The sequence below is a fragment of the Danio rerio genome, chromosome 19, assembly GCF_052040795.2.
Source record: "Danio rerio strain M-AB ecotype USA chromosome 19, GRCz13ab, whole genome shotgun sequence".
NCBI classification, from domain to species: domain Eukaryota; kingdom Metazoa; phylum Chordata; class Actinopteri; order Cypriniformes; family Danionidae; genus Danio; species Danio rerio.
Genome location: NC_141039.2, coordinates 34,204,302 through 34,221,737, shown reverse-complemented (window position 1 = coordinate 34,221,737; position 17,436 = coordinate 34,204,302). Strand labels below are relative to the sequence as shown.

At 36.0% G+C, this 17,436-nt stretch overlaps 2 protein-coding genes across 3 annotated transcripts in view; both read left to right on the top strand.

The window, feature by feature from the left end:
- hpca (hippocalcin) overlaps nt 1-17,436 on the top strand; it is an 802,490-nt gene that overhangs the window by 645,058 nt on the left and 139,996 nt on the right. The gene's annotated exons all lie outside the window — the stretch shown is intronic.
- The window catches only part of pag1 (phosphoprotein membrane anchor with glycosphingolipid microdomains 1), a 101,808-nt gene that overhangs the window by 65,863 nt on the left and 18,509 nt on the right, over nt 1-17,436 (top strand). Inside the window, exons 2-5 of one of the 2 annotated variants that reach the window (XM_087295880.1) lie at nt 4,134-4,293; nt 4,457-4,488; nt 8,613-8,828; nt 11,820-11,868. In XM_087295880.1, the coding sequence (XP_087152006.1) occupies nt 8,659-8,828; nt 11,820-11,868 (219 nt within the window). In that variant the 5' untranslated portion in view covers nt 4,134-4,293; nt 4,457-4,488; nt 8,613-8,658. The remainder of the gene's footprint in view (nt 1-4,133; nt 4,294-4,456; nt 4,489-8,612; nt 8,829-11,819; nt 11,869-17,436) is intronic. The other variant, XM_087295879.1, reaches the window with a different exon arrangement.

The following is a 17,436-nucleotide window of genomic DNA, read 5'->3' as shown; positions in this document are numbered from 1 at the left end:
TACATTGCATCTACATGTCCACTAATTCTTATTAGACTATAAGTAGACGGTCAGGTTGGGGTTAGGGTTAGTGTAAGTTGACATGTACTTGAAAAGTTTCTTATAGTCAGTTAAATGTCTGTTGAATGAGCAGTATCAGCAGATATTAAGCAGACAGTCTACTAATACTCAAATGAACCAAGAAAACAAATTTACCCATTGACTTTTTTTGTTTATTTAAAATGACAGTTTAGCCTAAATCTAACATAGTGTTATCATCTAACCATGCTCAGCAAAATTTTTTGTTTTTAAAAGATGTCTAATAGATGTCTTAACATAGTAATCTTGGCTAAAACAGGGCTGTCAGTGAAAATCTAATAGACGTCTAAGAATAGGCCAAAACTAGACTAGTCATCAAATAAACAGAAATGAATGACTACACATATAAAGTCTGTCTATTTGACGACTAGTCTAGTTTTGGGCTATTCTTAGAAGTCTATTTCACTGACAGCCCAAGTTTAGCCTTGTTTTAGCCAAGCTGTCTACGTTTAGATGTCTATTAGATGTCTATTAAACACAGAATTGTTTGCTGGGTGTCATTCCAAATCCATTTTAATCTTTAATTCAATACGAAAGAAAAAAATAATTATATAAAATAATTGTGAGTGCTCAATGGAGCTTTCAAACATTAGTCATTCACAGTCATTTCAGTGAATGTCTATAATTTTTTTTAAATCACCTTCTGTGTCTCAAGGAAAGCCATATGGGTCTGGAATTAGATGAAGGTTATCTATTTTCATTGTTGCTTGAACTATTGCTTTAAATAACTTAAAAGTGTCCTGAAGCAGCCTGATCTTTGAGTCGCAGTGAGTGCAGTGTAAGGACAGACGACATGCACCTCCGTGTCCAGCAGAGAGCCAGAACGCGACATATGTCCAATGTGTCATTCTCTACCAACGCAGCCAAAAGGGAAGCTGTGAAACTGTTGGTGTTTTATAAGCTAATGGCCTCTTGATTGACACCTATGGAAGCTATATTATTCCAACCACCTCCTGCTGCAAGTATTTCATCATTTTCTAGCAGAAAGTCACCGATTTCTATTAAAGGTTACAAATGCTGCAGCATCACAATGTTCTTTTTTTGGAGCGAGCATCTTCCTCTGCTGGAGATGAGTTATTATCAGAGCTTCTGTCAGCAGAAAAAACTTATAATAACAGAGCATCCACAGAATTCTTTGTTGCATTACTCTTGCCTTGGTGCAATTATTTATTCAAGAGCTGCCGTTGGCGTTCGCATGAGAATCTTTTACCGGATGCATTCTCAGCAGCAACCCAGCTGTGCTTTTCCACAAAATCCCGCCCTTTTGGTGACCCTATTGGGGGGAAAAGTCTTTTGCAGTATGGATGTCCATAAATATGAAGTAACTTTAGGCCAGATATCTCTACCTGTATGGTCTTTTTTCCCACATTACTCCTCTGCTCGTTGGCAGTCAGGTGTCATAGATTTATGGACACATGAATGTAGATAAATGGATCTTAATATGGCTCCAGATGGACGTGGATGTTAAACATCATCTGCTGGTCTTGATCTTCAAGGTTCATAGTGATTCTGGCAAAGAAAAGACCGTTGGTGCCAAGGACCACAGTTGCTCACCTCGGTCTGGGACTGCAGCCTTTTCAAACACATTCCCCCTTCAATGGCTTTTCCAGTGCCTTATTTTATATGGCATGAAAAACACAATCCCAACATTCCTTCTGAAGCAATTGCTTGCTTTTTTACCTTCTCAGTCTTCATTTTGGTAAGAATGAGATTCATATAGCATCAGTTATAGTTAGGAGTGCTTGATTGTGGTATTTTATAGATATACTAAGGGTTTGATGTTTGATATTTATGATACAAAAATGTTATAAAGGACTCACAAACTGCCCAGCAAAAAGTTTTCTTCAGTGTCTCTTGATCTGTCAGAAATCATTCCAATATGGTGATTTGGTGCTCAAGTAGGAGTAAAAAAAGTAGCAGAAAGTAGAAAAAGTACACTTTATCATATATTTTTGGTTTAGCACACTTGCATCAATGAAGTATAGTTTCGTTTTAACCACTGCATGTGGACACCTTTAGGCAACACGGTGGCTCAGTGGTTAGCACTCACGTCTCACAGCAAGAAGGTCTCTGCTTGAGTCTCAGGTAGGCCAGTTGGCATTTCTGTGTAGAGTTTGCATGTTCTCCCAATGTTGGTGTGGGTTTCATCCGAGTGCTCCACAGTCCAAAGACATGTGCCAAGTTTCTTTCTGAAACACAAGCATGTGCATAGGTCGTTGCCATGTATACAAGCTGAAAGATTAAGGGCTCTATTTTGATGATCCATGCGCAGAGCGCAAAACGCAGGGCGCAAATGCTTTCAGGGTGTGTCAGAATGCATTTTTGCTAATTTAAGGACGGAAAAATCCGCTTTGCGCCATGGCGCATGGTCTAAAAGGGTTGAGTTTACTTTCCTAATGAGTTATAGGTGTGTTTTGAGAATAAACCAATCAGAGTCTCATCTCCCAATTCCTTTAAGAGCCAGCTGCGTCGCGCCATAAGCACATTTGCTATTTACAGGACGTAAAGTAAGTGGAAGTGGAAAAAATGAGCATTTCACAAGCAAACAGTTAACAGTTAACAGTTTTTTTAACAGAAAACAGTTAAACAGAGCTACCGCGCAAGAAAGAGAGATAAATTATCTACTTTCACTTTCGCTCTCGTGAAAAGGGAAACATTTCAGCACAGACATCAATTAGCCTATAAATAATTAATTTCATTTGATAAGCGCAAATATTCGTTTCAAAACTATTTCTAAATTCAGTTCTAATTTCCAGCAAGCAAATAAATGAACAATTATAACGAAGTGTGTTTAAAAACCTAAAACATATCCTAAAACACATGCTGTGCCCCATTTGGTCTAAAACCTGCAGGTGGGCAAATCTAAGCTTGTTTTTATTAAAACAAATATAAATATGGATATAATAAATAATACTGCTAATAATAATAACATTATACAAAAGCAAATTGTTATGAATGAACTGCAAAAGCCTCCCGAGATGAAGAAGACATAAAAGCAGTGATTTTTCATATTTATGTAGGCTAGAAAATAATATGTTTAGTAATATTTTAATTCTTTATATTTATATCCTATATAAATTCTTATTATATCATATATATATATCCTTAATATTTACATTTTTTCATATGTAAAGATATTTGCGTATTGCTCTACATCTTGGCTATTAAGCAGTGTGTAAGCGAGGCGCAACTCTGCACTGTTTAGATCGGGTTAGTTTTGGTCTAATGAAAAATCTATTGTAGTTTCTCAAAATAGCAACGCGCCAGCAGTGCGCCTCAGAACGCCTTCCTTTTTAGACCAGAACGCCTATGGGCGCACATATGAGCGCAAATGCATTTGCTATTTAAACAGCGTGGTGCAAAACAGCAAAACGACACTTGCATCAAGCTGAAACTAGCAAATAACATTTGCGCACCTTGCGCTGCATTGCGCCGGGTGTATGAAAATGCCCTAATACTGTGATTATTGATAACTGATAATTAATGCTCTGGCATGAGGTGAGCTAATCGCAGGAAGGATAATATGGATAGCCAAAAGAAGGAATTGAAAAGCCTGATTAAAAGATGGCCATTTTAGAACGGCCATCAAGTTAGATGTGTTCGAATGTGGCAGACTGACAGATTTTTTTTAGAAGACAACAACCGCACATGAACTGGAGGTTAAGGTTAACATCGCAATAATAGCAAAATTTACATGCATGTGACAAATTCTTATTTATATTAAAGACTATTATTATTATTATGATGTCTCAAAGACAGAAAGGACAAATTGGCTGGAGAGAAACCATCTAGCAAATACATGCTGTAGCAACACAAGGAAAACCCTTCCAAACACCATTAACAACTGCACAGGAAGGCTTTCCCAACCACACACACACACACACACACACACTTGTAGTTTATATCCATCCATCTATCTTCATCATCATGTCACATTCTCTGATATGCCATGCAGTACAATCATTAGAGCAAATCTTCAGATCAGGGTTGCTATAGTTACTCTGAGCGTGTTTATGAGCATCTAGATGAGCTTTTGGTGCATGCTTTTCTTACAGACCCGCAGATTTAGCTGGATGCCACATGCTGGTGCCCGCATGCTTTTTAGCAGATGTCAGAGATGTGCTCGTGCTGAGAGACTCATAAGTGATCTGCTGCTGGAAACCAATGATCCATAGGCTTCATTACACCCTCAATGCAGAACTGCCTTGTCTTGCTGTGGGTTCTATATTATTTTTTTTTCTGTCATTTGATGATTTATGTAACTGATTGTGATTTTCGATTAGTCATTTCTGGGATTGAATGTGATGATGTTGAATTTTTTTGTACTACAAATCTCCATTCTTGAATCTAATCATTCACTCTCTCTCTTTTTCTTCAGGCAACAATCACCAGAGCCAAACAAGTGTTCAGGTAGGATCCACTTATTTGTTTGACTTTTTGCACAGTTTTTAATCATGCTTGTGGTTTTACAGAGGGTATTTGTTAACAGATTTGAGATAAATATCCCAAGTAATAATAATAATAATATAAAGGGTTCCCCTCATTTGGATTTTAATAGTAATAGACAAGTAAAAAAAAATTAAATAAAAATATTTATATGTACACGCACACACACACACACACACACACACGCACGCACGCACGCACGCACGCACGCACGCACGCACGCACGCACGCACGCACGCACACACACACACACACACACACACACACTATATATATATAGATAGATAGATAGATTTTATGAGGGGTTTAAGCACAGTTGTGTGAATATAGACAGCATCTAATGCTAAAAAAATGTATAATAATTATTTATATTTATTTTTATAAATATTTTTTATAATCACACTTGAGAAAACAGTTTGCAGAAACACTTTAATTGAAATTCTCTCTTTGTAGATACCCTTAGAGGGGAAAAGCCCCACCCATTAGTGATGATCTCTCCCTCTTAAGCATAAACTCTCCTTCTGAGACACTTCTTTTAGAAATTTTTTGTCAGGTAGTCTTGTCTTGAATCTGCTGCTATGCTGAGGCATAGGAGTTTGTTGCCCCGCCCACTTTGGAAAAGAGCACAGTCTCATTTGAATTTAAAGTGACAGTCATCAAAATGGCACAATTAGGATCAAAGCCTTAAAGGGGCAGTTTCAGAGTTATAAAAATTATTTGTGTGATATTTTGAGCTGAAACGTCACATACACACTCTAGGGACATCAGAGGCTTCTTTTACGTCTCGTGAAAGTCCCCATTAAAGTAAACAAAAACACATTTTAATAGGCAACAAAAGGAAAATGTAACTCAAAAATATTACATTTGCTTTTTGTGATTGTTTCAGAAATGAAAACAATAAATTCTAATAATAAACAATTAATTATTATTATTGCTGTTGTTATATACAGTGCATACAGAAAGTATTCATAGTGCTTTACTTTTCCCACATTTTTTCATGTCACAGCCGTATTACAAAATGGATTCAATTAATTTATTTCTTCAAAATTCTACACACAATACCCCATAATGACAATGGGGAAAAAAAGATTTTTTGAAATTGTTGCAAATTTATTAAAAATAAAAAACCTGAAAATTCACACGTACATAAGAATTCACAGCCTTTGCTAAATACTTTGTTGATGCACCTTTGGCAGCAATTACAGTCTTAAGTCTTTTTGAATGTGATGTCACAAGCCTGGCACACCTGTCTTTGGGAATTTTTGCCCAATCCTCTTTGCAGTGCCTCTCAAGCTCTATCAGGTTGGATGGGTAGTGACAATGTGCAGCCATTTTCAGATCTCTCCAGAGTTGTTCAATAATATTTAGATCTGGGCTCTGGCTAGGCCAATCAAGCCATTCTCTGAGTTGTGTGCTTTGGGTCATTGTCCTGCGTGAAGAGGCACCGTCGGCCCGGTCTAAGGTCAAGAGCACTCTGAAGCAGGTTTTTGTGTGGAGTTTGCATGTTCTCCCTGTGTTCGCGTGGATTTCCTCCAGGTGCTTCGTTTTCCCCCGCAGTCCAAAGGCATGCGCTATAGGTGAATTGGGTATGCTAAAATTGTCCATAGTGTAAGTGAGTGAATAAGTGTTTATGGATGTTTCCCAGTGATGGGTTGTAGCAAGAAGCGTCTGCTGCTTAAAAATATATGCTGAATAAGTTGGCGGTTCATTCCGCTAAGGCGACCCCAGATTAACAAAGGGACTAAGTCGAAAAGAAAATGAATAAATGATTAAATAATAGATTTCCTTATCATTCTGTGTTCAAATGAAACCTACACTAGTGAAACCAATATTTAGACAGTGAGACACTGTGCACTGTTTAACAGCCATTAATTAAGAATCAGCTGTTATGTAAATGCCTACGCTCCTGTCACATTTGCATAGTTTCCAAAGTTGCACAATTGGCTTTTTCATCTCGTGCAAACCCACACTTCGTCCTCTGGTATGCATTAACTATGCATTTTAAGAGTAGCATGACTACATTTCCATATTTAAAAAGCTCAAAGTGGAAATAATTCCAGCATGAAGACTTCAGAAAGAATGCCAACTTCGTAGTCCTTGTGGATTTGAGTGGCTTTCTGTTCTTTCCATTTCTTATCGGAGAGTTTGAGCGAGGAAAACTCACCCTGAACTGTTCATCTCCTCTCATAGAGCAAATCAGAAGCACAGCCCGGGCCTCGGTCTCCACTGGGGTGCCAGCCATTCGATTGTTATCTGTCTATTCAGCTTGTGGAGGTGTCCACCCATCACACATTATCCTGGACGAGGACTCGGTTTAATCTGGCCTGCATTTTTGGATGACGGTCAAATGAAACTAGCCTACATGTTTGAATTGCTGAGCAAAAAGTCCAAGAGCCATTTGTTGTGAAGCAGACGTGTTCACTGCAGTAGCGCATGACAGGGTGGCGTTTCTGCGCTCTTCTCTGCCCCCTTGTGGCTGTTGATTATTTAAAAGTGTTTGGATACAGTGTTGTAGCTCAGTGAGGGGGGATTGCAAGTTTGTTTCATGGCGTCATTTGGATCTGAGATTTAATCTGTCCAGAATTTCACACTTACATACAGTTGGTCAACAATATGAGTCTGGATCTGGAACAAAAACTAATAAGGCTTCAGATCTGTTCAGTTAAAGGCATAGTTCAAGCAAAAAAGAAATTCTGCTGCTTATTTAATTACCCTCAAGCCATCCAAGATGTATATATTAGGGGTGTCCCCCAATCATGATTTACATAGTAATCTTATCTTTATTACACTGTCAAATTATATAGCTTTGGGGGGATGTTTGCAATATCAATAAATTAATAAAATAAATAATAAAAAAATAATAAAATAAATAATAATAATATTTGAAACGTAACGTATATTAGTAATAAATTTAAAGGATAAAGATTTCATTAAAAAATAAAAAATTAAAATTAAATTAAAATTAAATAAAAAAAATTTTAAAGGCCATAAAGTGCAGAATGAATGTGTGCAAAGTGCCTAAAGTGCAGGGAACATGTATTCAAAAAAATCTTCAATAGATTACACTGATTGAAAAATAAAGAAACTATTAAAACTATGAAAGTATTGACTGAATGTTTTTTACCTTTAGATAATGCTAATGTGGTACGGCTGTGCCAAAAGTGCAATCTCTCAAGTGTGTTCATTAATTCTTCAAAAACCTTCACTTTCCATGTTATTTAGCAGCAACTTCTTAAAAAAAACATGAAAATAAAACCTGACACTAAACTTTTGACCAATAGTGTACATGCAAATCAAACATAAAACCTGTGGACTAGTGAAGCGAAAGTCTATCTGTGCAAGACACTGTACTTTACATACATTACTACCTGTTCAGATTATTTTACAAACCACTTATTTTGCTTTAGAAGACCTCCATTTATTGTCAGAAGCAACTAGTGTTATTTTTTAATTGTTAATGATTTATAAACTAGGCAACGCAGTGGCGCAGTAGGTAGTGCTGTCGCCTCACAGCAAGAAGGTCGCTGGGTCGCTGGTTCGAACCTCGGCTTGGCTCAGTTGGCGTTTCTGTGTGGAGTTTGCATGTTCTCCCTGCGTTCGTGTGGTTTTCCTCTGGGTGCTCCGGTTTTCCCCACAATCCAAAGACATGCGGCACAGGTGAATTGGGTAGGCTAAATTGTCTGTAGTGTATGAGTTGGTGGTTCATTCCGCTGTGGCGGCCCCGGATTAATAAAGGGAATAAGCCGACAAGAAAATTTAATTAATCATTTATAAACTTTTATTTTTTGATTGCATTTTATGAATACCCACTGACCACAGTTTCAGCAACAACAAAAAAAAAAAAACAGGAACAATGTTCTACTGACAAAAAAGTACATCTTTGATGGTCTGAGAGTGAGTAAATTAACATCAGGTCTTCATTTTTTTTGGGTGAAGTTTCCCTTTAAGCTGATTTGTTCTGCTGATTCTATCAAGTGCAAAGGTCTTTTTTGTTAACCATGATCAGACGTCCAACTGTTTTGTCCTTTTCTCCTCCCCCATTCTTTCTCTGTTTCTCTCTTCATTTTTTTGGTGTCCATCCTCTGCAGCGAGGTGCATTTGGTCGATGAAGGCTACTCATCATTGTGATGTATAATGGCTCCTGCGTTGAGTGCTGTGTTGGGGTCAGGAGCCGCGGGGTCAGAGGTCGCGGGGGCGGCGGTTTTGGCTAAAGGGGAGCTGGCACTTGTAGGCACGATCACAGGACTCACTGCCTTCCTGCTGCTCTCCGTCCTGCTGCTGCTGCTATGCGCCAGTTGCCAGGGGTGAGTAATATTAAAACGTCTCTATTCTTTGATCCTAATGAGATCTTTTATTTCTATATATTATATGAATATGAGTTCTGATTAAATTTGCAGACTGGCCAGTAGATAATAGTGATATAATATAAGATATTAATTCTGTTGAATGTTCTGTTCAAATGGTTTGTATGTTTAAAAAGATTGAATTTGTGCTATTATGATGTGTTTGCACTTTTTCAATTTTGGTTTAATTAAAACACACTCTGGTTTGATGACTGTACTGCCAATTGAACATTACATACAAAACAAGCAGACTGAGACTCCTTAAAAGAAAATACGAATGCAGCTTTGATCAAAGGCATCTAAATGAACCAAAACCAGAAGATAATTTCTTTAGATTCGACCATGAAAATATTTATTGAATGCTTAACTATATCTGTATTTTTTCTGTTATAGTCATGGATCTCATGACAGTTCAATATATCCGCTTGTTAAGTGTGACGCGAAAAGGGCTTCAAGGTCAAAACGCTTTATCAAACTGAATGGGGAGGCTCAACAAATTGTAATAATAAACGTTTACAAAGTGATGTAATACTTTCAAAATCACGATTGTAATAAATATATATATATATATATATATCTAATATCCGATAGCCAGAAAGTGATTAATTTTTTATAAATTGTTAAAATATTGGTGTCTGTGATGCAGCACTTCCAGAGACTGTTATCGGTCACACTTTACAATAAGGTTCATTAAATAATGTTACTTAAAGCATTTACTAACATAAACAATACATTTACTACAGTATTTGTTCATGTTAGTAAACATTAGTTAAGGAAAATACAGTAGTTCATTGTTAGTTCATGTTAACTCACGGTGCATTAACTAATGTTAACAAGCATGAGTTTGGATGTTAATAATGCATTAGTAAATGTTCAATTATGATTAATGAATGCTGTACAAGTGTTGTTGATGATTAATTCATGTTCATGTGCATTAACTAATGAACCTTATTGTAAAGTGTTACCCTGTTATCTAAACCATGGAATTATAAATCAAATTCACTTTAATGTGTGATTTGTGTGAATGTGTGACTTAAAAGTGGTCATAAATGAATATTTTCAAAAATCAAATAAGTAGCAGCTTGGACCCGGAAACAGTATTCCATACGTCAGAAATTAACAAGCGGATAAAGGTGTCAGAAATGTCTTTGCAGCAGACTTTCTTTTGTGTGTGTGATGAAGGAATTCCTTCTGCAGTGTTGATGCCTTTACACATTACAGTATAATCTTTTCAGAAGTTTGCAACTGATATAAATACCATCACAAGAACTGCACACACATAAAATAAGCACATTCAGCTTCGGGTGTTCAATAAATTACTTTGCAAAATACTAATAATATTGGAAGTCAGAATTATTAGCCCCCCTGGTTTATTTTTCCCCAATTTGTTTAACTGAGAGAAGATTTTTTCAACACATTTCTAAACATAATAGTTGTATTAACTCATTTCTACTAACTGCTTCCTTTTATCTTTGCCATGATGACAGTAAATAATATTTGACTAGATATTTTTCTAGACACTTCTATACAGCTTAAAGTGACATTTAAAGGCTTTACTAGGTTAATTAGGTTAACTAGGCAGGTTAGACTAGTTGGGCAAGTTATTGTATAATTATGGTTCTGTAGGCTATCGAGAAAATATAGAGCTTAAAGGGGCTAATAACTTTGACCTTAATTTTTTTTTTATTAAAAACTGCTTTTATCTTAGCCAAAATAAAACAATTAAAACTTTCTTCAGAAGAAAGAATATTATCAGACATACTTTGAAAATTTCCTTGCTCTGTTAAACATTATTTGGGAAATATTTGAAAAAGAAAGTAAAAAAATCAAATGGGGGCTAATAATTCTGACTTCAACTGTATATATTGTTGTTATAATTTAAATGTTAACGTTAAATCTTAAAAATAACTGTGATTGCTATGTAAGTGAATATATATAATGTTTTAACATGAACACATTCTTAGTTTTTGGTATTGTGTCCAATAATAATAAAAAAAATAGTAGTAAAGAAACAAATAAATGAATAACAATCAATTTTAAATGTATATATAGGTGTCAGAAATGTGTCAGAGATTCCTTTTGCAGTTTTGATGCCTTTACACCTTTACACATACAGTATAAGCTTTTTACACATTGTAAACTTTTCAGGAGTGCAACTGATATAAATACCATCACAAGTACTGCACACACATAAAATAAGCACTTTCAGATTGGGACGGTCAATAAATTAGTTTAAAGGTTAAATCTTATGAATAGCTGTGAATGCTAAGTGAATCAGTATTATATATTGAATTTTCTAACATGAACACATCCTCCATTTTTGATATTGTGTCCAATGATAAGGAAAAAATAGTAGTAAAGTAACAAATAAATATATAATAATGGCCTTGGTGATAAAAATCTCAATATATTTTGCAGGCTTGTATGTCCTGATGAAAATTAGGATAAATAATATTTGGAATTATTACTAAATATGAATAATAATACGTTTTCCAGCATGGTGCTGGGTTGCGGCTGGAAGGGCATCAGCTGCATAACCATATACCGGAGTAGTAATTCAGCTGTAGCGACCCCTGATAAATCAGGGACTAAGCCAAAGAAAACTGATTGATATAATAACTGAATAATAATAATAATAATACATATATTATATACTAATAATACTACAACATAGCATAAACACTAAGACAATATCTTATTTGAAATAGTAATTTTGATTTTAATATTTAACCAGCAGTAAACTCTCAATGGTGATTGTTTTTGGGTGCAGATAAAGCTTAATCCTTGTTTTGCTGCTATATTAAATGTGATTTGCCGTCTAGAACAAAGCTTAGTTTGTGTCTTGGAATGTTGACGTAGACAAAAAGCCTCAGATAACAGATTCACAAAACATGGCCAGACCTACAAACTTAATCGCAATTTTTCAGTAATGCTCTTCCTCTCGCTCCGCAGGCAGAAAAAAGGGGGGCCGCCGGGAGACCACGAAAACCTGATGAATGGGGTAAGCATGTGCTTCCACGGTGCTTTTCATCGGTGAGAGTTTAGCCTGTGCTGCCTCATCGCGGCTCAGACAGAGCCTTGCCGAACGAGTCCTCGATTTGAATTCAAAAGGCATTTTCAATTACACGCAGCCCCAAAGAGTGTGCGAACCATCTTTAAGAGCGTTTCAGTCATGCGAATGTGTGACCGCTGTGCTCGAGGGCCTGGTAAAGTTGGAGAGAACTGACAGAAGAATGGACGGTCATTGTGAAGCCTGGGGTTTGTGGGAGGAAAGCATGAAGCGGACGCATTAACATTTTTGTTTGGCTGCAGGGAGATGAGAAACTTCATGCATGAGTCGCCTTTCTTTTTGGGTCTGCTGCATATATGTGGGTGTCTTCTGTCAAATGATCATTCGAGAGAAGAGTTCAAGAGTTCACGAGATGTTTAGCAATCTAGAGATTAGTGTGACCTACTGAGGGCACAATTGACTGCAGACACACACACACACACACACACACACACACACAGACATATAAACAGCTGTGTAAGGAGTATCTGTGGGGTTGTGACTGTTATTAAAAAAGCATGACAGTTCATGGCTTGTTGACCAACTGTTGAAGGCTTCTGGAACTCGTACAGTGAATTATTAGCCCCCCTGTATTTTCTCCCAATTTCTGTTTTAATGGAAAGAAGATTTTTTCCAACACATTTCTAAACATAATAGTATTAACTAATTTCTAATAACTGATTTCTTTTATATTTGCCATGATGATTGCACGTAAAATTGAGCTGGATATTTTTCAAGATACTAGTATTCAGCTTAAAGTGACATTTAAAGGCTTAACTAGGTTAATTATGTTCATTGTATAGTGATGGTTTGTTCTGAAGACAATCGAAAACAAATATTGTATAAGGGGGCTAATAATATTGACCTTAAAATAGTGTAACAAAATAAAAAACTACTTTTATTCTAGCTGAAATAAAACAAATAAGACTTTCTCCAGAAGAAAAAAATATTGTAGGAAATACTGTGTAAAATTCCTGTTAAACATTATTTGGGAAATATTTGATGAAGAAAATACAATTCACAACAGGACTAATTATTTTTACTTCAACTGTATGTTTAATGAACGGAAGGAAGTTGATTTTGAAGTTTGAAGGTGTTTACTGTTATGCTCATTAGATTTGTTTATCATTAACTATGCAGGCTACATTTGTATGCTGTGCACCATGTAAATGTCTAAGCTCTGTGGTCCCTATGCAAATGCTGTTAATGACGGGCACTGATTATGCACAAGGTTTGACAGAAATTATTATTGAAGTTCAGGATGTTTTTTTGATTTGCGACTCATTTTAGATTTCACAGGCGTAATCAAGTGACTTGAAAATTGCATTTTATAAGGATAATAACGCATTTAACTAGACAGCTTAATTCTTATTGATTCTGTCGAGAACTTTAACAAATCATTCTGGCACAAAGACGTAGGGGTGAAAAAGAAGTGGGTAACCTATAAAACTTACTGGGAATACTGCCATGCATAGGAAAAAAGATAAAACACTGCTTGGAAAAACGAAAGCATTTCGCCTTTAGATTGCCTTGAATTGAAATGGTAAAAGAAATTAGGTGTAATTTGGTTGAATAAATCCAAACGATAAACAGTAGCATTTAATAGTTCAGGTTTGGGGTTAGTGTTTACTTTTATTTAAATTTGCAGTAGTCTTTTTTAAAATTATTACAAAACACACATTTTTCACATTTAGAATATTCTAGAAATTCAAACAATCTGCACATTTGAATATTTTATGAAGAACCATAAAGACTGAAGTGATAGCCAGGGCCGGATTAAGAACACATCAGGCCCATGGGAGTTGAGTTCTACTACAATATATATATATATATATATATATATATATATATATATATATATATATATATATATATATATATATATATATATATATATATATGCTATTATCCTTATTTTATTTTCCGTATTTTATTTATTTGCATTTTATTTATATTGTCTGATGAAAGTCAGCACCAATATTTCATTGCTCCATATTATTACATTTTCTCAAAAGGGGCAAAGTAAACATTTTTTTTTGTTTTTTTGTTTTTTAATTACTTCAGTTAGACTTACCGAAAAACATAACCGAGTGAATTTACATGAGATAGATAGGCCTACTCTGCAGCGATGGACACTTTAATAACTACTTGTGTAGGCTATTTGATTTGTTTGCGCACTGTCTCAGTTATATTGTGTGATGAACGGATTGTGCGGGCATGCGCCAGTTTATTAGGTCCATCTCTAACTGTTGCACTACCGAGACTGCTCTTCAGTTATGAGTCCATTTAGCATGACGCCTATCCCAGCTTCTGTTACTACATGTAAAGCTTAATCAATGATGAAGACTGTGAAGTTTATTTTTTGTTTTACGACTGGACAGTTCTTGCGGTAGTGCTGAAATAAGGGACTGTCCTGGGAAAATTAAGACATCTGTCACACTTATGTGCAACTAAAACAGGGCTACAGCCACTCCGAGTTCCAGTCAAGCACCGGCGCACAGTTTTTGAACAGCAGCGCAATGAAAGGAATACCTCACGTTATCGAGAAGAGAAAGCATAATACAAACAGGAGTTTCCCGCATCATAGCGCAGGTAATTATTAATTAATTAATAATAGTAAGTAATTCTTCAGCTAATCAAGGGCCCCTTCTTCCTTGGGCCCTGGGCCTTCAGCCCCACCTAGCCCTTATGTTAATCCAGCCCTGGTGATAGCCGCTGATGATTCAGCTTTGCCACCCATCAATTATAGATATATTTAAACTATTTAAAATTTGAAAAGTTACTTTAAAGGGCACCTATGATGAAAATCATCTTTTGTAAGCTGTTTGGACAGAACTGTGTGTAAGTGTAGTGTGTCTACAGTTATATTGGAGTGTTAGAAACACAAGTCTCTTTTTTTTTATTTCCTGACCCTAAAATAGGATCCAAATCCCTCCCATTTTGAGGCTGACCACAACGCCCACCGAATTGATTGACAGCTGCATATTAACATGTCTTCATAGTAGCGCATATACTAGGAATCAAAACAACTGGGATTAAAAGATCTCTTCAGCTGTCTGGGATCAGTAGCACCTTAAGAAAGAGTTTTACAAGTTTAAAATGTTTCTAAAACAGTGCATGTTTGTAATAAAGAAATTAAAATTGCTTTGTAATTCTTCACACTGACGCATGTCAGTACAATTATAAAAGAAGACGTTTCAATCCCTTTTTGTGGAGGTTAAATCAGGTTTATGTTGTACATTAATATAAAGAATATCCATACAGCAGTGGATATTAATGCGTTTCCTGTCACATTTGCCATGCAAAAACAGTGCAAAGCTGAACGTGTGTGTGCATGCTCAAACATTTATATGACATTGTGTGTGACTCATCGTTGCAGAAAGGCTTGAATTAACTCCACAACAATTACATCAAATAGCAGTTAAGAAAGTTCTTACTGTAGTAAGAGAGATCTGCTTCATTCTTGTCTGTCACTGTGCTGTTTATACATAAATGCTATGGCTCTGACACCCACCTGGGAATGGTTAAAGGCACAGGCAACAAAAACAGCTACAATGTCCTAACAGCTCAAATTTCCCAGATTTAAAAAGGTATAATAAATAATCTGATGTGTATTTTGTGCTGAAACTTTACAAATTCTGGAGACACTAAAGACTTGGTTGGTGCCATTAAAACTGTAATAAATACTTCACTTTGTTGACATATTTTTAATCAATTAAATTCTTTATTGGTGAATAATATCAGAAAATTTACACACTTCAAACTTTAATAATTCATTTATTTTAAATGTAAGCACTTCAAAGTGAAATCCTCTGCAAATAAAAGCTGGTATTACTTACATTGTGCTTAAAGGTCAAGATGAGCTATTTATATAAATATAGTATAATCTAGACTCAAAGAGCAAAGAAAAAAGCTAACTGCGAAGACATGTGGTTGTGTCCTCAAGGTCGAGACTCTTTGTATCACACAAAGTCAGTATTAACAATTATGAGATGCTTAAGTAAATGTCTGACATTATCTCTGTTAATGCTATAGATTTGATGGATATCTGAAGGCTAATCTTTTCACCGTAATGTACAACTTGCATGTCAATATATTGAGGAGGGCTTGGTTTAAATGGCGGAGTCTGTCAGAGCTTGACAGGTTAAATAGGGTCTTTGTCTTGCTGTGACAATCTGAGTGGCTCTCAGCTTTAACCTCCTGTATCTGAAAGACTTCATCACCTTGGCAACAGGCATTTTCAATGAGCTGCCACTAGGTGGTCTCATAGTGCCACTGCATGTCGTTTCTGCTGGGGTTTAAAGAAGCAAACAAAGAGCTCCATCCAAGTGTCTTTGTCTGCGGTCTCTTTATAAGCAGAGGTTCTCAGCCCTTTCTGGTCCATGACCCATTTTTAAAATTAAAATTCCTGCACCCCTACCAATGTCACAGGATTAAGTGACGCTCATTAGCATCTCACAGGCGACAAATTACATTGAAGGCTACTAATACAAAACACATTCAGTAAATGTTATGATAATTAAGTATGCACCTATAGCATAGGATTAAAATCTGACCCCATATGCATTTATGAAGAGACATGTTTTCGTCACTCCAAGTTTAAAGGGAGAGTTTTTTTGTCATCATTTACTCACCCAGCACTTGGGTAAAGTCTAAAAGGGATACAGCTGAATATACTCACACCAATACAGCATCATTTTTGTAACACTGTAAAACAATAATTAATATTTTTTACATTATGGTGAGGGGTTTATAGCTGCGGTGTTAATAAAATACAATTTAATGGATCATTTAATAAATAATATGAACAATACTCTGTATAATTACTGTTTTTACATTACTGTGAGGGTTGGGTTTGTGGTTGGGGTAGACCTTAATAAACTACAATTAAAGGGTAATTTAAATAAATAGTATAAATAATTCTGGCCAGTGTGGTGGCTCAGTGGTTAGCACTATCGCCTCACAGCAAGAAGGTCCCTGGGTCAGTTGGCGTTTCTGTATTGAGTTTGCTTGTTTTCTCTGCACCAGCGTGGGTTTCCTTTTGGTGCTCAGTTTTCCGCACAGTCCAAAGACATGCGCTGTAGGTGAATTGAATAAACTAAATAGGCCGTAGTCTATGTGTGGAAATGTGAGAGTGTATGGGTGTTTCCCAGTACTGGGTTGTGACTGGAAGGGCATTCGCTGCGTAAAACATATTCTGAAAAAGTTGGCGGTTCATTCCGCTGTCGCAACCTTTGATAAATAAAGGGACTAATCCGAAGGAAAATGAATAAATGAATATTTCTCCTTAACTTCCAGCCACAGCTGCATCCCTTCAGGCAACAACCCTCCACTTGTTTCAGACTAGTTTGGGTTTCTTTCTTCTGTTGAACACAAATGACGCAATTTTGAAGAATGTTGTAAAGCCTTTGATGATTTCTCTTATATTATATTTATAATATATAAAATCTCTTATATATATTAACAACAACAAAAAAACAAGAACTTCTTAAAGGTTTAGAACCTTTGAGGTTCTCACTT